General features: G+C 57.8%; 1 protein-coding gene and 1 long non-coding RNA gene across 8 annotated transcripts in view; both read right to left on the reverse strand.

Annotated features, from left to right (window-relative positions):
- LOC135968468 (uncharacterized) overlaps positions 1-18999 on the reverse strand; it is a 97279-nt gene that overhangs the window by 59093 nt on the left and 19187 nt on the right. The gene's annotated exons all lie outside the window — the stretch shown is intronic.
- DAPK3 (death associated protein kinase 3) lies at positions 871-18677 on the reverse strand. Of its 7 annotated transcripts, XM_065535383.1 has the most exons (10): positions 18598-18677; positions 17796-17980; positions 17256-17411; positions 5922-6282; positions 5507-5636; positions 5138-5186; positions 4886-4912; positions 3423-3575; positions 2460-2505; positions 871-2040 (listed from the first exon to the last, which is right to left on the reverse strand). In XM_065535383.1, exons 3-10 carry the CDS (start codon positions 17315-17317, stop codon positions 1504-1506), a joined length of 1365 nt encoding a protein of 454 aa, XP_065391455.1. In that variant the 5' UTR covers positions 17318-17411; positions 17796-17980; positions 18598-18677; the 3' UTR covers positions 871-1503. The 7 variants fall into 7 exon arrangements, with proteins under 7 accessions (XP_065391455.1, XP_005587595.3, XP_073881496.1 ...); XM_005587538.4 differs by lacking the exon at positions 17796-17980; XM_074025395.1 differs by lacking the exon at positions 2460-2505.

An 18999-nucleotide genomic window follows, 5' to 3' on the forward strand; every position in this document is an offset into this window, starting at 1 on the left:
ACCCAGCACTTTGGGAGGCCGAGGTGGGCAGATCACCTGAGGTCAGGAGTTCGTGACTAGCCTGGCCAACATGGTAAAACCCTGCCTCTACTAAAAATACAAAATTAGCCCAGCGTGGTGGCACATGCCTGTAACCCCAGCTACTTGGAAGGCTGGGGCAGGAGAATCGCCTGAACCTGGGAGGTGGAGGTTGCAGTGAGCCAAGATCGTGCCATTGCACTCCAGCCTGGGCAACAAGAGCAAAACTCCATCTCAAACAAAAACAAAAGACAAAAATTAGCCACGTGTGGTGATGCACGCCTGTAATCCCAGCCACTTGGGAGGCTGAGGCAGGAGACCCACTTGCATCCAGGAGGCGGAGGTTACAGTGAGCCGAGATCACACCACTGCACTCCAGCGGGCGACAGGGCGGGACTCCATCTCAAAAAAAAAAAAAAAAAACCTCCTCAGGAAGGCCGAGCAGGGTGGGGCACTCTCTGAAACCACGTGTGAGTGAGACCCAGTGGCTGTGCTGAGCCTGCTCCTCCAAGGCCACTGGCCTGTGGCTCCAGGCGGGGCAGGGGCTCCCACGTGGGACACAGCAGCATCTGGTAAGGCGCAAAAGGACAAGAAATGGCTCTGATCCACCTTGGCAGCCCGGAGCTTCCATCTCATTGCAATCCAAACACCCAGGGGTGCCAGAGACCAAGATGCGGCAGCTCCCAGGACACCGTGAGGGTCTGCGAGGCCACCCAACTTTGTCCCCTTCTTCCCAAGGAGCACAGCGGCAGGCAGGGAACACAGACAAACATGAAAGCCTCGGAGGGCACATCCCCGGAGGCCAAAGGCTGCTTATCCCCTGCCAAGGTCTGAAGCACACAACACGCTGCGTATCTGGAAGCCGGTGTTTTATTTCTCTTGGCTGCACAGGGCCGCTCTTGTCTAGGCCTGCACACGCGCCAGGACGGGGCTCGCAGAGGAGTCCGCAGCAGAAGACCCCACATCCAGGGAACCGACCTCGGCAAGGAGGGCACATGGTAGAAGACCCCACCAAGCCCGGCGCCACCCAGAAGTGTGGGGACTGCCTGTCCGCCGTCCACCCCACCCTCCCTGTCCCACGACCTCCTCCTGGGCCAGTGGCAGCAGCGGGCAGCACCCCGCCGAACTGCCCGCAAACCCTCCCCCAGGCCTGGGCCTGGGCCAGGGCTGCATTCGGACGGCCGCTGTGCCTCGGTAGCCAGTCCCATCCTGGGTCCCAACCCTCACAGCGCCAGAGGCCACGCTGCCTGGAGGGTCCCAGCGTCATTGATGATGCAGGAGCGAAGGTGAAGGCCGGCTTGGAGGCTGTGCAGAGAAACAGCCCCGTCCCACACCCACCCTTGCCCTCCAGCTCTTCCCACTCCGCCTCCAGCCTGGGGGCGGTGTACAAGGGCTGGAACGGGATAGGAGGAGCAGCGTCCAAGTAAGCGCCCCCACCGAAGGCCGAGCTCCAGCTGTCCTGGGGCCTGGCCCATCCCAGTAGGCCTAGCGCAGCCCGCACTCCACGCCCTGCAGCTTCTCCTGCTCCAGGGCGCGCACCAGGTCCTGTACGAAGCGCATCTCGGAGGCCACCTGCTTGGCCAGCGCCTCGTAGCGGTTCTCCAGGCGGCTGAAGCGGCGCTTGAGGCCGCTGGTCCCCAGCAGCGCGCCCTTGGCCTCCTCCTGCGCCTGCCGCTTGAGTGCCTCGGTCTTGAGCAGCTCCTGCCGCAGCCGCCGCAGGTCCTGGCCCAGGCTGTCGCTCTCCTCGCGGTACCAGGCCTCCTTCTCCTCGTAGATGGCGGCCAGCGCCTCCACGTCCTCATGGCAGAGCCGCCGGCTTCGCTCCAGCTCACGCAGGCCCTCCTCGGCCGCCGCCACCTCCTCCAGCACCTTGGAGAAGCGCTCGAAGTTGGCGTAGCTGTTGTTGGGCGGCATGCTGGAGTGCGACTTGATGGTGTACTCCTTCAGACGCGTGGTCTTCAGGCGCCGCCGTTCGGGCTTGCGGCCGCTGTCCTCGCCACGCACGTTCCGCCGCCGGATGGCCTAGGAGGGAGGGAGGCCTGAGGGGGTCCCCGCGACGCCACCCAGCCCTGCCAGCCCCCGCCTGCCAGTGTGAACTGAGGTTCAGGGGCTCATCCGGCAGCCGAGTCAACGCCTCATGACAGAGACTGTCCGGCCCAATGCAAAGCTAAAAGTGCTCCCTCGAGAAAAACGTTGCAGCCCTGGCCCTGGGAGTCTCAGCCCTGCTGGACACACACCAGCCGAGGACGCCACCAGGTCTGTCGGGTGCCACATGTCCCACGCCCAGGACCCGACCCCCACCACCCAGGCCCACTCCTCTGGGGACCCTTCCCAGCCACTGGGGTTTGTCACATCCACAAGCCTTAAATGCTGAAGGCCATCCGGACCCCAGTGAGAAGGCCAAGGCGGGAAGCCCAGGGAACTCCCCCCGCTCCACTTACCTTAATCCAGGAATGTTCCAGGCTCTGGGCAATGGTCATTCTCTGCCTGGAAGACCCCTGCCCTGGTTAGTTACACCTGCACCATCTGTCCCGTCCTCCCGCGGATGACTGACTCCCAGGACCCCCAAAAGCCCTAAAGTCCCCCCCAGCCTCTGCTCAGCCAACCACAGGAGCTGAACAAGGGGACTTCAGGAAGCGCAGGGTTATCTGGGGGATGGTGGAGAGAGCCGAGACTTCAGGCTGGAGTAGCAAACCCAGGTGCCCGAGAGAGAGGCTGGGTGGCCGGGGAGGCCCAGGGAGGGCTGGGGGTCTGGGGAGGCCTGGGGACACCCAGGGAGGCCCGGGGAGGTCAGGGGAGGCCCAGGAAGGCCCTATGAGTGAGGGCTCAGCACTGCCAGGATTCTAAGTGTTTACAGGAAAACAAGTCACCTGGAATTTTACATGGAACCTTATTTTACACACTGGCAACTAAAAGTTTGTTAAATACACGGCAAGCAGCCAGACACAGTGTGTCACGCCTGCAATTCCAGAACTTTGGGAGGCCAAGGCGGGCAAATCACTGGAGGTCAGGAGCTCAAGACCAGCCTGGGCAACACGGTGAAGCCCCGTCTCTACTAAAAATACAACAATTAGCCAGGTGTGGTGGCGGGCACCTGTAATTCCAGCTACTCAGGAGGCTGACATGGGAGAATATCCTGAACCCGGGAGGCGGAGGCTGCAGTGAGCTGAGATCGCACCACTGCACTCCAGCCTAGGTGACAGAGTGAGACTCCGTCTCAAGGAAAAACCATGGCAATGGCCAACCTGCGCCATCAGTTTCCTCTCTCCAGCCCAAGAGGGAAGCCATGTCTGATCCCCAGCCGCAGGGAGGTGGCGCTGGGAGGAGAGTCCCCTGCAGCCTCCATGGGTGGAGTGGGCCCGTGTCCCATGTCCCACCCCGTGCCCTCTGCTGGCCCCTCGTACTTGGGATCTTTGACGAGCAGCCGGCGAATGAAGTCCTTGGCCAGCTCACTGGTGTTGCTGAAGTACTCCTCGTCGAAGTCATAGTTCACGGCTGAGATGTTGGTGAGCGTCTCCTGCTTGGTCTCGCCCAGGAACGGGGATGCACCGCTCAGGCTGTGAGACGGGCACGGGGTTCAGTGGGGTCCTGGGGTCCCACCACAACCGTGCCACCTCCCCGGCTGCCCCCAACTCCGTTCTGCCCACGACAGGCAGAGCACAGACGACAGGCTGACAGCAGGGGCCTGGGCCACTCACATTCCTGAGCCCCTAGAATCTTCCCGCAACGATCCCAGCCACCACCCAATAGGCATTCAAAATCCACCCCCACACCCTGACACTGACAGCAGCAGCAATGAACGGGCAGGGTCTCCTTGGAGATTCGAAGTATCTGTGCAGATGCAGGACCCGAAAGACCCCAGTCCTCAGGAACGCCGAGGGGAGGAGGGTAACTGCAGGGGGGAGCCCAAGCCGACAACACCTTAGCCAAGAGATCAAGGTCAACAGCCCGGCAGCAAGAGGGCCCGACAGCGTCTGCCTCCCAGCCTGATGCTGGGCAACAAGAGCAAAACTCCGTCTCAAAAAAAAAAAAAGAAAAAAAAAAAAATTAGCCAGCCGGGCATGGTGGCTCACACCTGTGATCCCAGCACTTTGGGAGGCCGAGGCAGGCAGATCACCTGAGGTCAGGAGTTCAAAACCAGCCTTGACCAACATGGTGAAACCCCGTCTCTACTAAAAATACAAAAATTAGCTGGGTGTGGTGATGGGCGCCTGTAATCCCAGCTACTCGAGACTGAGGCAGGAGAATCACTTGAACCCGGGAGATGGGGGTTGCAGTCCACAGCCGAGATCGCACCACTGCCCTCCAGCCTAGGCAACAAGAGTGAAACTCCGTTAAAATAAATAAATAAATAAAAGCCGAGCATGGTGGTGTGCACATGTAGTCCCAGGTACTCGGGAGGCTGAGGTGGGAGGACTGCTTAAGCCTGGGAGGTGCAGGCTGCATTGAGCTAGGACAGCACTCCAGCCTGGGCAACAGCTAAGACCCCGTCTCAACAAATAAAAATAATAAACAACGGCAGGCCCATGTGTGGCCCAGGGAGGAGTCAAAACCCAGCCTGGGGCCAGGTCCCTTCCTTGCACTTTGAGGAGGCTGGGCTCCCTAGCAGCAGCAGGGACAGGAGCATACACACCCCCGAACCCGGGGCCTGCTCAGGTGCTCTGTGAGCGTCCTGCCTTCAGAACTCTTCAGAAGCCTCTGGAACAGCAGCCACAGAGAATCACTCATCCGTTCACCCGGTATACCCTGAGCACCCGTGATGGGTCACAGCCAGGCTGCGGAACCCCAGCATCCGCATGAAACACACGGAGCCCGGGACCCGTGCCAGCTGTGCTGCACAGCTGAGGGGCCCCCACCAGGTACTCACAGGATGTAGGTGATGACGCCGATGCTCCTGGGGACAGACAAGAGGAAGAGGTCAGTGCGGTGTGGGGCCGCCTCCCCTCCCAGTGCAGGGCCCCGCCCGCCCTCCTAGGACGAGGGCGTCCAGAGCCCCTGTTCTAGGGCAATGGTCCCCCCATACTCGGGCAGCAGCAAGGCCCCACTTCATCCCCAGCTGCAGCGCTGGCCTGCGCTCCAGGACAGCAGGGAGGCCCGGGGGAGGGGGCGGCACACTCACCACATGTCCGCCTCCAGGCCCAGCGGCTCATAGTTCACAATCTCTGGGGCTGCAGAACAGGGAGATGTGGATCAGGCACTGGGGACACACGGGCCAAGGAAGAGGCTCACGACACAGGCACGGGGTCAAGGCTCAACACATCACAGCCCTTGGGGCAGGAATGCGGCAGAGCTGGCCCTCAGGGCCTGACGGTAGGACAGCTGGGCTGCACCAAACGGAGGCCCTGACCTCCTGCAATGCCGGGCCCAAGAGGGGCAGCCTCAGGGCTATGGAAGCAGCAGCTGGCGCCGGGCATGACCCACCCCATGCCCAGCAGGCAGCCCCAGACCACCCTCCCCAGGCTGGGCTGCCCACTGGGCAGGGCCTCACCCACAAACTCTGGGGTGCCGAAGATGTTCTTGAACTCATTCCCCGCCTCGATTTTGTGCGCGATGCCGAAGTCGATGAGCTTGATGCGTGGGTTGGGCACGTTCTTGTCCAGCAGCATGATGTTTTCCGGCTGGGGCGGGAGGGGGCTCAGCGGGAAAGCACGGGCCTCCCCCAACCTCACCCCGACGCTCCCCCTAACCTCACCCCCATGCAGCCCCCACTCTCACCCCCACGCTCCCCACAACCTCACCCCCACGCTCCCCACCTCACCCCCACGCTCCCCCCAACCTGACCCCCACACACCCCCCACTCTCACCCCCACACTCCCAAGCTCCCCCCACCCTCACCCCCACACGCAAGAGGTGCTCTCCAGGCTCCTCCCCGCCCCCACACTGGCCGGCCCCACGGGGCTCACCTTCAGGTCAAAGTGCGCAATGCGCTTGGAGTGCAGGTAGTGGACGCCGTCCAGGATCTGCTTGAGGAACTGAGTGGCCTCGTCCTCCGTGAGCGACTCCTTCTCCGCCAGGAAGTCGAAGAGCTCCCCGCCAGAGACCAGCTCCAGGATGAGGACCACGTCCGTCTTGTTCTCGAAGATGTCGTGCAGGGTGATGATGTTGGGGTGCCGGATCTCCCGCAGGATGTTCACCTCCCGCTCGATCTCCTCCCGGCTCACCCCGCGCCGGCTGGATGACAGGCGGCGCTTCTTGATGAACTTGGCCGCGTACTCCTTGCCCGTTCCCTTCTGCCGGCACTTCCGCACGATCGCAAACTGGCCGCTGGAGGAAGGGGAGTGAGTGAGTGGGGGTGGCTGGCTCCCCGCCACCTCCACCTGCTCCTCTGGGCGCAGCCCTGCACCAGGCACATCGAAAGACATGAGCCAGTCACTGCAGGGGAGCAGACTCCACGCCTTCTCAAAGAGCAATTCCCCAGAGTCCCGCACCATCAGACGCAGCGTTCCCACCCATCCCAGGGCTATGCCCAGCAGGTGTGCGGAGGCGAGTGCAGAGCCAGCACTCACCATATGGCACCAGCATATTATTGAAAAGTGAAAGAACGAAGAGTTCAATGCATATCAAGAGGGAACTGAGGGGGGACCAGTCACGGTGGCTCAGGCCTGTCGTCCCAGCACTCTGGGAGTTCCAGGCGGGCCGATGACTTGAGCTCAGGAGTTCAAGACCAGCCTGGCCAACATGGTGAAACCCCGCCTCTACCAAAAATACAAAAAATTAGCTGGGCTTGGTGGCGGGCGCCTGTAATCCCAGCTACTCAGAAGGCTGAGGCAGGAGAATCGCTTGAACCCGGGAGGCAGAGGTTGCAGTGAGCTGAGATGGCGCCACTGCACTCCAGCCTGGGCAACACAGCAAGACCCTGTCCCAAAAAAATAAAAGTAAATTTAAAAAATAAAGAGAGAACTGAGCCAGGTGCAGTGGCTCACACCCGTAATTCTATCACTCTGGGAGGCTGACGAGGGAGGATAGCTTGAGCCTAGGAGTTTGAGACCAGCCTGGGCAACACAGTGAGACCCCATCTCTACAAAAAAGAAATACTAAAAAATAAGCAAAGGCCGGGCGCAGTGGCTCAAGCCTGTAATCCCAGCACTTTGGGAGGCTGAGACGGGCGGATCACGAGGTCAGGAGATTGAGACCATCCTGGCTGACACGGTGAAACCCCGTCTCTACTGAAAAAAAAAACACAGAAAACTAGCCGGGCGAGGTGGCGGCGCCTGTAGTCCCAGCTACTCGGGAGGCTGAGGCAGGAGAATGGCGTAAACCCGGGAGGTGGAGCTTGCAGTGAGCTGAGATCTGGCCACTGCACTCCAGCCTGGGCGACAGAGCGAGACTCCGTGTCAAAAAAAAATAAAAATAAAAAAATAAAAATAATAAAAATAAATTTAAAAAAATAAGCAAGGTGACCAGGCACAGTGGCTCATGCTTGTAATCCCAACACTTTGGGAGGTCAAGGTGGGCGGATCACTTGAGGACAGGAGTTCAAGACCAGCCTGGCCAACATGGTGAAACCCTGTCTCTACTATAAAAATACAAAATTAGCCAGGCATGGTGGTGGGCGCCTGTAGTCCCAGTGACTTGGGAAGCTGAGATAGGAGAATTGCTTGAACCCAGGAGGCGGAGGTTACAGTGAGCTGAGATCACGCCATCGCATTCCAGACTAGGCAACAGAGCGAGACTCTGTCTCAAAAAAACAAACAAAGAGCAAGGTGTGTGGTGCACCTGCAGTCCCAGCTGCTCGGCAGGCTGAGACAGAAGCACTTGAGCCCAGGAATTCAAGGCTGTAGTGAGCTGTGATCGCACCACCACCCTTCAGCTTGGGCGACAGAGTGAGACTTTGTCTCTAATAAAAAAAAAAAAAAAAAAAGAGAGGCACTCATTTCCAGACAAATAACTGAAAAGAAATAAACGGGAACTGGGAGAGATTTGGATTAATCCAGGGGAATTTTACTCAGTCACAAGAAAGAATAGGCCAGCTCTTTACGTGTGGACAAGAAGAGACCTTCGTGACGTCACCCACTCCGTGAGGCGGAGAACACGGTCTTTTTCGTCAGAAGGGTCCCGAGGCTACACAGCAGCCTGTCCGCAGCAGGTCCCCCAGGAGGGGGTTGAGGGCGTGCGCACAGAGGGAGGGTTTGCTTTTTATTTGCTGCAGTTCCATCCTGACCAAACTAGTCACCGCAGAATTCATTTCACCATTTTCGTAAATCTACGCCACTGACCTCGAAAGAGCTCCCTACTCAGCGTACAGAGGGAAAGAAACACGCATGTTCACGAGACGAGACCAGAGTGAGGATGTGGGGCCGGAGCCGCACGCGCCCGGGTGGAGCTGTGGAAACAGCCTGGCCCCTCGGAAGCTTCAACACGGAGTTTCCACGTAACCCACAATTCCACTCCCGGGATCTCCACAAGAAACGCACACACACGTCCACGCGGTAACTTCCACAGGGACGCTCACAGCAGCACCGCCACAGCAGTCGCGGGTGGAGACAGCTCAAACGCCCGTCAGCGGAAGCATGGTCAACACAGGGTGGCCCATCCACACACCGGAGCCCGAGCCAGCCACGAACAGGAACAAGCCCCACGACGGGCCACAGCATGGAGGAACCTTGAGGACATCACGCCAGACACAAAAGGCCTAAGCCCTGCTCCAGGCGCTGGAGTCGCTGCCATGGGCTGGGCGTGGGCCTGTCCTTCCGGGCCTCACGTCCCAGCAGCATGGAGGGCCACAGATAAACAATGTGTGCTCACTGCACCTCCAGGAGACCCAGGTCAGGGTGTGCTGGTAACAACTCCCATGGCGGGCCACCAGGGACATGCTCTGCACGCCGGGGGTCAGAGGCAGGGACATTTGAGATGGGCAAGGGGAGGTGCCCAATTATTACTGATCATGGGGGAGACTAAACATAACAGCCCCTTCAAAGACATCATCCACGTGCTAACCCCTGGGACCTGCCAAGATGGCGTCTTAACAGCAGAAGGGGCTCGGCAGATGGGATGAGGTTAAGGATCTGGAGACGGGAGAGCATCCTGGGTAATCCGGCGCCCAGTGTCCTCGTAGCATCCTCGTGAGATGAGAGTCAGAGAGAGACTGGAAGAGGCTGCGCTGTGGCTGTGAAGGGGAAGGAAGGAGTCCCCGAGAGCCAAGCAGGTGCCTCTAGACTCTGGGAAAGGTGGGAACCGAATTCCCCCCTGGAGCCTCCAGGAGGGCCCAGCCCTGTGGGTCCACGGTAGACTCGGAACCCCCGAAGGAAGCCATGGTCATCCAGGGCACTCACTTGTGGGGTTTGTTACAGCGGCTGCAGGAGCCTCACGCTGACAGCCAAGGGCAGAGGTGGGAGGAAAGCGAGGCAGTCCTCATCAGACTCGGCCCACCCGGCCCAGGCTGCGTGCAACACAACGTCCCCTGCATACATTCTGCTCCCTCAGACTCGGCCCACCCGGCCCAGGCCGCCTGCAACACAACATCCCCTGCATACATTCTGCTCCCACCCTGGCGCCGTCCTTGCTGTAGCACTCCCTGCACCTGGAGCTCCTTCCTCCTTCCCCTCTGCCTGCACCCACCAGGCTGACGGTAATACTTCCACCTCCTATCGCAGGAGGACTCCCACGGCCACAGCATCCAAATCCAGTGGTACCCGCGTGCCAGGAACTCGGAATATCTGGATGTGTTGCCTCTTTATTTATTTATTTATTCATTTATTTATTTTTGAGACAGAGTCTCACTCTGTCACCCAGGCTGGGGTGCAGTGGTGCGATCTCGGCTCACTGCAACCTCTGCCTCCTGAGTTCAAGTGATTCTCCTGCCTCAGCCTCTCAAGTAGCTGGGATTACAGGCGCGCACCACCACGCCCGGCTAATTTTTATATTTTTAGTGCAGATGGGGTTTCACCAGGTTGCCCAGGCTGGTCTCAAACTCCTGACCTCAAGTGATCTGCCTGCCTTGACCTCCGAAAGTGCTGGGATTACAGGCATAAGCCACCACGCCTGGCCGGGTTGCCTCCTTTTTAAACACGCAGATTTTATCCCTCTAGTGTTATTCCAACCTGAACTAAAAAATAAAGAGGAGGCTGGGTGCAGAGGCTTATGCCTGTAATCCAAACACTTTGGGAGGCTGAGATGGGAGGATCACTTGAGGTCAGGAGTTCGAGTCCAGACTGGGTGTAACACAGTGAGACCCTATCTCTACAAAACATAATTAGCACACACACACAGGCGCAAAAGAAGCGTGTCCATGCTCCTTCACCCCCAGTGAGTCGGGTCAGCAGTAGCCTGTGGTCCTAAGGTGAGCGGACGTGGCTCTGCTTTGCTCCCAGCCCTGTTAACAGTAGTGATTTCCAGCAGCTAGTCCAAAGTCAATCAACAATAAAAGTCAGGAGACACGAAGTACTGCTCAGAACGGAATCCCAGCTCACTCATGCCTCTGAACCTGAGGGCTTATCACAGTCACCCACGTAAGAGCCCCAGGCTGAGAATATGGGGGAGGCCAGCCTCTGGGCCACCAGGTCCACACTTCCTCCCCACCCCCGGCTGATCCAGTCTACGCTTCCTCCCCCACTACAGGGCGGATCCGGTCCACACTGCCTCCCCACCCACGGCAGATCCAGTCTACACTGCCTCCCCGACTGCAGGGCAGATCCGGTCCACACTGCCCCCCAACCCTGGGCGGATCCAGTTCACACTGTCTCCCCGACTGTAAGGCGGATCCGGTCCACACTGCCTCCCCACCCAGGGCTGATCTGGTCCACGCTTCCTCCCCACCCAGGGCGATCCAGTCCACGCTTCCTCCCCACTGCAGGGAGGATCCAGTCCATGCTTCCTCCCCACCCAGGGCTGATCTGGTACACGCTTCCTCCCCACCCAGGGCGATCCAGTCCACGCTTCCTCCCCCACTGCAGGGCTGATCCGGTCCACGCTTCCTCCCCACCCACGGCTGATCCGGTCCACGCTTCCTCCCCACCCGGGGCTGATCCGGTCCACGCTTCCTCCCCCACTGCAGGGCTGATCCGGTCCACGCTTCCTCCCCACCCACGGCTGATCCGGTCCACGCTTCCTCCCCACCCACGGCTGATCCGGTCCACGCTTCCTCCCCCACTGCAGGGCTGATCCGGTCCACGCTTCCTTCCCAGCCAGGGCTGATCCAGTCCACGCTTCCTCCCCACCCACGGCTGATCCGGTCCACGCTTCCTCCCCCACTGCAGGGCTGATCCGGTCCACGCTTCCTCCCCACCCGGGGCTGATCCGGTCCACGCTTCCCCCCCAACCCAGGGCTGATCTGGTCCACGCTTCCTCCCCACCCGGGGCTGATCACTGGAGGGTCTGAGTTCCAGGCTGTCTCGGTGTCATTTCCATCCATCTCCGAGTTAACCCCACAAAGCAAGGGCCAGACCCACCCTTTTTTTTTGTTTTTTTGAGACAGGGTCTGGTTCTGTTGCTCAGGCTGGAGTGCAGTAGTTCATTCATGGCTCACTGCAGCCTCGACCTCCTGGGCTCGGGCAATCCTCCTGCCTCGGCCTCTCAAGCAGCTTGGACTACAGGCACACACCACCACACCCAGTTAATTTTTTTTTTCTTTTTGTAAAGATGAGGTCTCACTCTGTTGCCCACGCTGGTCTCTAACTCCTGCGCTCAAGCGATCCCTCCCAAGTAGGTGGGACTACAGGCACATGCTGCCACACCTAATTTATTCATTCTATTTTTTGTAGAGACAAGATCTTGCTGTATTGCCCAGGCTGGTTTGGAACTCCTGACCTCAGGAGATCTTCCCACTCCACCCCCCCAAAATGTTGGCATTACAGGTGGAGCCACTGCACCTGGCCACTATTCGCATTTTAAAGAAACTGAGGCTGAGAAAAGGAAAGCAACTAGCCCGAGGACATGCAGTCAGCCAGCGGCGGGAGGATTCAAACCTTCAAAACAGGTGCTGCAGGCTCCAGAGCCCAGGTGCTCTCACAGGAAGCGGGCACCTGGGGCTGGGCACTGGGCTTCTGCCTGCCCAGCTCCCAGCTCCACCCGGTCTCCTAATAGACCCAGCTGTCCCAGGGCAGCCTTTACTGCTCACTCCCAGTCCGTGGGACTCAGTGGTCCAGGAAAGGGGTGGAAGGGGACATGACTGGACCTGGGCAAACAGAAAACCACACCCCCCAGCCCAAAGAGACCGATCCAGTCCACACGGCTCGGAACGCCTGCCCGGAAGAGAGCCTCTCTCTCTCCCTCTGCTGGGCTGGGATTCGGGCTCGCGGCAGGGGCCACCATGTAGAATGCTGCCTAAGAACAGATCAGGCCAGGAGAGGGGAGCCACCAGGCACTGCGGGTGGCACGTAAGCCCTGTCACTCACTCTGCCAGGGCGCCTCCTCCACGCTGGAGTGGACCTCGGCCCGGGGGACACAGGGCACTGCACACACCAGCACCCAGCCGCACCTGCGGCCGCCGCACACCTGGACTCCCCGGTTCCGTAAACCACGCCTTTCCCTGTTTTGCTATTGCCAGCGGGATTTCAGGTTCTGCCACTGAGTCCTCCTACAGCAACACCAGACCACAGCCGCCCACCTCCAACAGCTCCCGGTCTCGCTGGCCACAGACAGACTTGCCCCATAGAGGCAAGGCCACCAGCATGCTCTCAGTTCCTCTACAGGTGGAACTCTACAGGTGCTTGATCTCCCCAACCAGGAAAGAAACTCCGAGAGCCGAGCCCACCTGCTTCGCTTCTCTGTAACTTCCCTGGCCCCCAGCGCAGGTGGGGGACACAGCAAGCCCTCCTCAATGATGGTCTCAGGTATCACTCCCAAACCACTTCTTTTTTTTTTTTTTTTTTTGAGACGGAGTCTCGCTCTGTCGCCCAGGCTGGAGTGCAGTGGCCGGATCTCAGCTCACTGCAAGCTCCGCCTCCTGGGTTTACGCCATTCTCCTGCCTCAGCCTCCCGAGTAGCTGGGACTACAGGCACCCGCCACCTCGCCCGGCTAGTTTTTTGTATTTTTTTTAGTAGAGACGGGGTTTCACCGTGTTAGCCAGGATGGTCTTGATCTCCTGACCTCGTGATCCGCCCGCCTCGGCCTCCCAGAGTGCTGGGATTACAGGCTTGAGCCACCGCGCCTGGCCCCAAACCACTTCTTAAGTGCCTGCCACAACCCAGACACGGCCCAAGCGTGGCCTATACACTGACGATTTCTACTGATAGGGTTTGTGATGTTTAAAAATGTGGGCTGGGAAGCCGGGCACGGTGGCTCACGCCTGAAATCCCAGTACTTTGGGAGGCAAAAGCGGGCAGATCACGAGGTCAGGAGTTTGAGACCAGCCTGGCCAACATAGTGAAAGCCCTTTCTCTACTAAAAATACAAAAAAATTAGCCGGGCGTGCTGGAGGGTGTCTATAATCCCAGCTACTCGGGAGGCTGAGGCAAGGAGAATCGCTTGAACCAAGGAGATGGAGACTGCAGTGAGCTGAGATCGCGCCATTGCACTCCAGCCCGGGCGACACTGCAAGACTCCGTCTCAAAAAATAAATAAATAAAAAATAGTGTGGGCTGGGGCCAGGCACAGTGGCTCATGCCTGTAATCCCAGCACTTTGGGAGGCAGAGGCGGGCAGATCATTTGAGGTCAGGAGTTCGCGACCAGCCTGGCCAACATGGCAAAACCCCATCTCTACCAAAAATACAAAAATTGACCAGGCATGGTGGCAGGCGCCTATAATTCCAGCTGCTTGGAAGGCTGAAGCAGGAGAATTGCTTGAACCTGGGAAGCGGAGGTTGCAGTGAGCCAAGATCGAGTCACTGCATTCCAGCCTGGGCAACAGAGCCAGATTCCGACTCAATTTAAAAAAAAAAAAAATGTGGGCTAGGCACAGTAGCTCACACCTGTAATCCCAGCACTTTGGGAGGCCAAGGTGGGTGGATCAAACTCCTGAGGTCAGGAATTCGAGACAAGCCTGGCCAACATGGTGAAACCCCCTCTGCACAAAAAATACAAAAAAATTACCCAGGCGTGGCATGGTGGCGGGAGCCTGTAGTCCCGGCTACAGCTACTTAGGGGGCTGAGGTAGGAGAATTGCTTGAACCCGTGAGGTCGAGGCTGCAGTAAGCAGAGATCTCACCACTATACTCCAGCCTCGGTGACAAAGTGAGACCCTGTCTCAAAAAAAAAAAAAAAATTAAAATTCCAAACCATTCCTAGCTTGCAGACCATATAAAATCAAGTGTCAGGCCGGGCGCAGTGGCTCAAGCCTATAATCCCAGCACTTTGGGAGGCCGAGACGGGCGGATCACGAGGTCAGGAGATCGAGACCATCCTGGCTAACCCGGTGAAACCCCGTCTCTACTAAAAAAAAAAAAAAAAAACAAAAAACTAGCCGGGCGAGGTGGCGGGCGCCTGTAGTCCTAGCTACTCTGGAGGCTGAGGCAGGAGAATGGCGTAAACCCAGGAGGCGGAGCTTGCAGTGAGCTGAGATCCAGCCACTGCACTCCAGCCTGGGCGACAGAGCGAGACTCCGTCTCAAAAAATAAATAAATAAATAAATAAATAAAATAAAATCAAGTGTCAGGGAAAAAGAAGTGTTTGCCCCAGTTGGGTTTGGCCCACGGGCTGCAGCACACTGACTCCTGAGTAAATGAATCAGGACAGCAGACATGAGGGTGCACAGGCAGTCCGTGCTTGCAGTTTAAAAAAATTAGGCCGGGTGTGGTGGCTCACACCTGTAATCCCAGCACTTTGGGAGGCCAAGACGGGAAGATCACTTGAGGTCAGGAGTTCAAAACCAGCCTGGCCAATATGTTGAAACCCCATCTCTAATAAAAATACAAAAAAATTGGCCAGGCGTGTTGGCAAGCGCCTGTAGTCCCAGATACTCAGGAGGTTGAGGTGTGAGAATCGCTTGAACCCGGGAAGCAGAGGTTGCAATGAGCTGAGATTGCACCATTGCACTCCAGCCTGGGCGACAGAGTGAGACTCCATCTCAAAAAAAAAAAAAAAAAAAAAAAAAAATTACAGCACGTTATGCTGCATTCTGGGCCTTCATCTTGCACTTTATGTGTCTCTGAGAACGTTCCAGACCACTACCTGAAGCAGTGCCCTCAGAACGGCATACACTGGCCACCCAGAGCTGTCAAACCCGTGAGGTGTGGCCAGTCCTGGGAAGAACTGTGACATGAAATACACACCAGACGTCCAAGTCTTCACAGCAAAAACAGAAGGCTAAATATTTTTTTTAATTATGAATTTCTGTTCATTTGAGAGATGGGGTCAATTTATGTTACCCAGGCTAGTCTTGAAGTCCTGGGCTCAAGCGATCCTCCCGCTCTGGCCTCCCAAAGCGCTAGGGTTACAGACGGAAGCCACCACACCGGCCTTGCCTGGTTCTTTTTAAGAGCTGCATCCTATTCCAGTCCTGATGCAGTGGTTTGGGGGGGCCATTTAAGAGGCTGTTGTTCCCAGCAGGGCGCAGTGGCTCACGCCTGTAATCCCAGCACTTTGGGAGGCCAAAGCAAGCAAATCACCTGAGGTCAGGAGTTAGAGACCAGCCTGGCCAACATGGTGAAACCCCGTCTCTACTAAAAATACAAAATTTAGCCGGGGGTGGTGGCAGGCGCCTATAATGCCAGCTACTCAGGAGGCTGAGGCTGGAGAATACCCGGAACCCAGGAGGCCGAGGTTGCAGTGAGCCGAGATCTTATCACTGCACTCCAGCCTAGGCGACAGAATGAAACAGTGTCAAGAAAAAAAAAAAAAAAGGCCGGGTGCGGTGGCTCACACCTGTAATCCCAACACTTTGGGAGGCTGAGGCGGACGCATCATGAGGTCAGGAGATCGAGACCATCCTGGTTAACATGGTGAAATCCCGTCTCTACTAAAAATACAAAAAAATTAGCCGGGCATGGTGGCAGGCGCTTGTAGTCCTAGCTGCTGGGGAGGCTGAGGCAGGAAAATGGCGTGAACCCGGGAGGCAGAGCTTGCAGTGAGCCGAGATCGCGCCACTGCACGCCAGCCTGGGTGATAGAGGGAGACTCCGTCTCAAAAAAAAAAAAAAAAAAAAAAAAAAAAGGCTGTTGTCCTGGTAAACGTTGTTCTAGCAACTACCCCAGTCTTAAGTCATTCCATCCATGTATTTACATTTTTCCAAAGAATTAATTCCTACAGGTGAAATCAGCGGGTTAAAAGAAATAGACATAATCAATTTGGCTGAATTTTGCTGACTTTTGCCAAATGACCCCTAGCAGGAGGTCCTAACACATTTTCAACACTGAAGCAGGAGAAGTCACTATGGGAGGAGGGGGCGTGCCTTCTCTGCCACTAAGGGAAGAAATTCCTGAAGGAGGGACCTCAGGATCCCAAAAGGGCCGCAGCACTCTCCCCAGCCTGACACAGAGCTCAGTTATTTACATTCCCTTCTGGTGACATCATGGGGCGGCTCCAGGGAGGCTGGCCAGCAGCAAACTCACCAAATAAGGTTGGAGGCTCTACAAAAGGAGGCAGGGCCTAGTGGTGTCTGGCTGGTCTGGAGGGGGCGGGGTCTCAGGGGACCCTCCAAGCTCCAGACAGGCAGGAAATCGGCTGCCTCCCTGGAAAAGGAAACCTCTGCTTTTTCCCACAAGAATGTTAAACAATTGACAGAGGTGTGGGCGCAGCTGGGAGACACGCCCCTCCCTCCCCCTCCTTTAAATATCCAAGAGCTAGGAAAAAACTCAAGGGCCTCCCACAAAAGACGATTCACACACGGATAATTTTTTTTTTTTTTTAAATAAATGGGGTTTTACTGTGTTGCCCAGGCCGCAGTGCGGTGGCACAATCATAGCTCACTGCAGCCTCCGACTCCTGGGCTCAAGCCATCCTCCTGTCTCAGCTTCCCTAGTAGCTGGAACTACAGGTATGAGCTACCACACCTGGCTAATTTTTTTCATTTTTATTTTTTGTAGAGATGGAGTCTTGCTATGTTGCCCAGGCAGAAGACACACCTTTTAATAACAAAAGCAGCTGGCATCTGTTGCTCTGGTGCCCCATGCCAGGCACGGTATTGGCTGCTGTAAAGACTCAATTACTTTCCTCCCCACAGGAAACTGACGATTCACAAGCAGGAATTCACAGCCAGGGCTGTCTGACTCCACCGCCCAAATTTGTTCCACCAGCACACGGTACTGACTCATTCCTTCTCAAGATACAGGATAAAGAACAGGAAGGAGAGTTGCTGTTCAGAAAACCCCACAGCGTCTCCCTCCTATCCCTGGAGCCCAGCCGTGGGGGCGGACAGCTCACCTGCCCAGCTCCTCCCCCATCTCATAATGGTCCTCCACGTCCTCCTGCCTGAACGTGGACATGGCGGCCGGTCTGCCTTCCAGCAGCTTCCACTCCAGGGAAAGTGTAGTCACCGCAGCCTGGAGATAGGACCTCAGGAGTCCCCTAATGGTGACCCTGGAGGAGACAGGGAAAGAGAGAAGTGAGGAACTGAGACACCACCCTTTTCTCCTAGATTAATGGACAGACCTGCCTACCAAACACAAGCCTCCTACCTCTCCACTCTGAAGCTCCAGACTCCTCATAGAGGTGCTGTGTTTAGTGGGCTGGGTCCTGTCATGTCACCTCTTTTAAAGCCCCATAACCACTCAAAAGGTTAGTAACAGCCCCACTGGGCCACCTTCACCCCACAAAACTCTCCAGACACATAATTCTGACTTCCCTGACGCTGCCGGCGCCTTTCTTTGCCTCTCCTAGACTTCTCCCAACCTGCTCAGCCAAAATCCCCCACCATTCCTGCACGTTCCCCACGCTCCCCTCAACCTCAAATCCCAGGGCTACCTTACTCCCTGGCCAATGTCTTAACGAAGTTCTCAAGTCTACTTCTTTTTGTTGTTGTTGTTTTGAGAAGGAGTCTCGCTCCGTCGCCCAGGCTGGAGTGCAGTGGTGCAATCGTGTCTCACTGCAGCCTGGAACTCCACGGCTCAAGCGATCGTCCCACCTCGGCCTCCCAAAGTGCTGCCATTCTGGTCAAAATTCTCAAGTTACTACCTTAACCCCTCCCTTGTCCTTGCCCTCGGTAGGTCTCTGAAGAACCTCATCGATGGAACACCCCCGCCCACCCCTAACCATCTCTGACTCCCTCCAATTCTGAATTTTCCAGGAACTGGACGACGCCTTCCACGCTCCTGCAAGCCCACTTTGCCTCCCTCCGGCGCTGACCTCCACCGTCCTCGCAAGATTAACCTCTTCCTCCCCGCTTCATGTATCAAAGTCCCCCAACCACAGTCTCCCCTACCCCCCAAAACGGGCCTCCAAAAAGGACACCATCTGAGTGTCCTCCACCGTCCTCCACCCCCTCTCGCCCCAAATCTCCGCACAAGCCCCTAGGCAGACCCCAATGGCTACCTTTGCAGAACCGCCCCCAAGGCCTTCCCCATCCCTAAGGCTCCGCTCCAGCATCCCTGGTGCCGCCACGCCCCTCGCAGGCCCGGCCGAGCCCCTTCCCCGGCCCAGTCAACCAGATGGGTCCCCAAACCTACCAGCCCCTCAGGTTCTCTCCCTCCCTCGTCCTCCGCGGGCCCCCGGAGCGCCGCTCCGAACCCACCCAGCCCTTCAGTCTCGGCCCGAGTCCGCTCCTCACCCTCCGTCGTCCGGAGTCCACGGCCGGCGCCGCCTCGCTGGCCACCGCCGCCTCCTCCAGAAGCCCCGCGCCCCGGCGCCGCGACGCGCCTGCGTCGACGTCACCACACTCGCCAGTGCCCGCCCCCGGGAAGCAGATCCCGCCGCCTATTGGCCGGTCCTCCCGCCGCCTATTGGCCGATCCGCCCGCCGCTCGCGCCGCACCTCAACGCCCCGCCCCCAGCTGCCTTTTCGGCCCCCGCACCCGGATGCAGCCTCGCCATTGGCTGAGGACTCGCCATCCCTGATTTGATTGGCTGCAGTCGACGCTGGGCCGCGGACGGAAAAAAGGCCGAATTCTGGCCCCTTGATCGCCCCGCCCGCCTCTCCTCTGACCCTGGTGCTGAAGCTAGAGAAGTGAAGC

This window comes from Macaca fascicularis, chromosome 19 (genome assembly GCF_037993035.2).
Source record: "Macaca fascicularis isolate 582-1 chromosome 19, T2T-MFA8v1.1".
In the NCBI taxonomy this organism is placed as follows: Eukaryota; Metazoa; Chordata; class Mammalia; order Primates; family Cercopithecidae; genus Macaca; species Macaca fascicularis.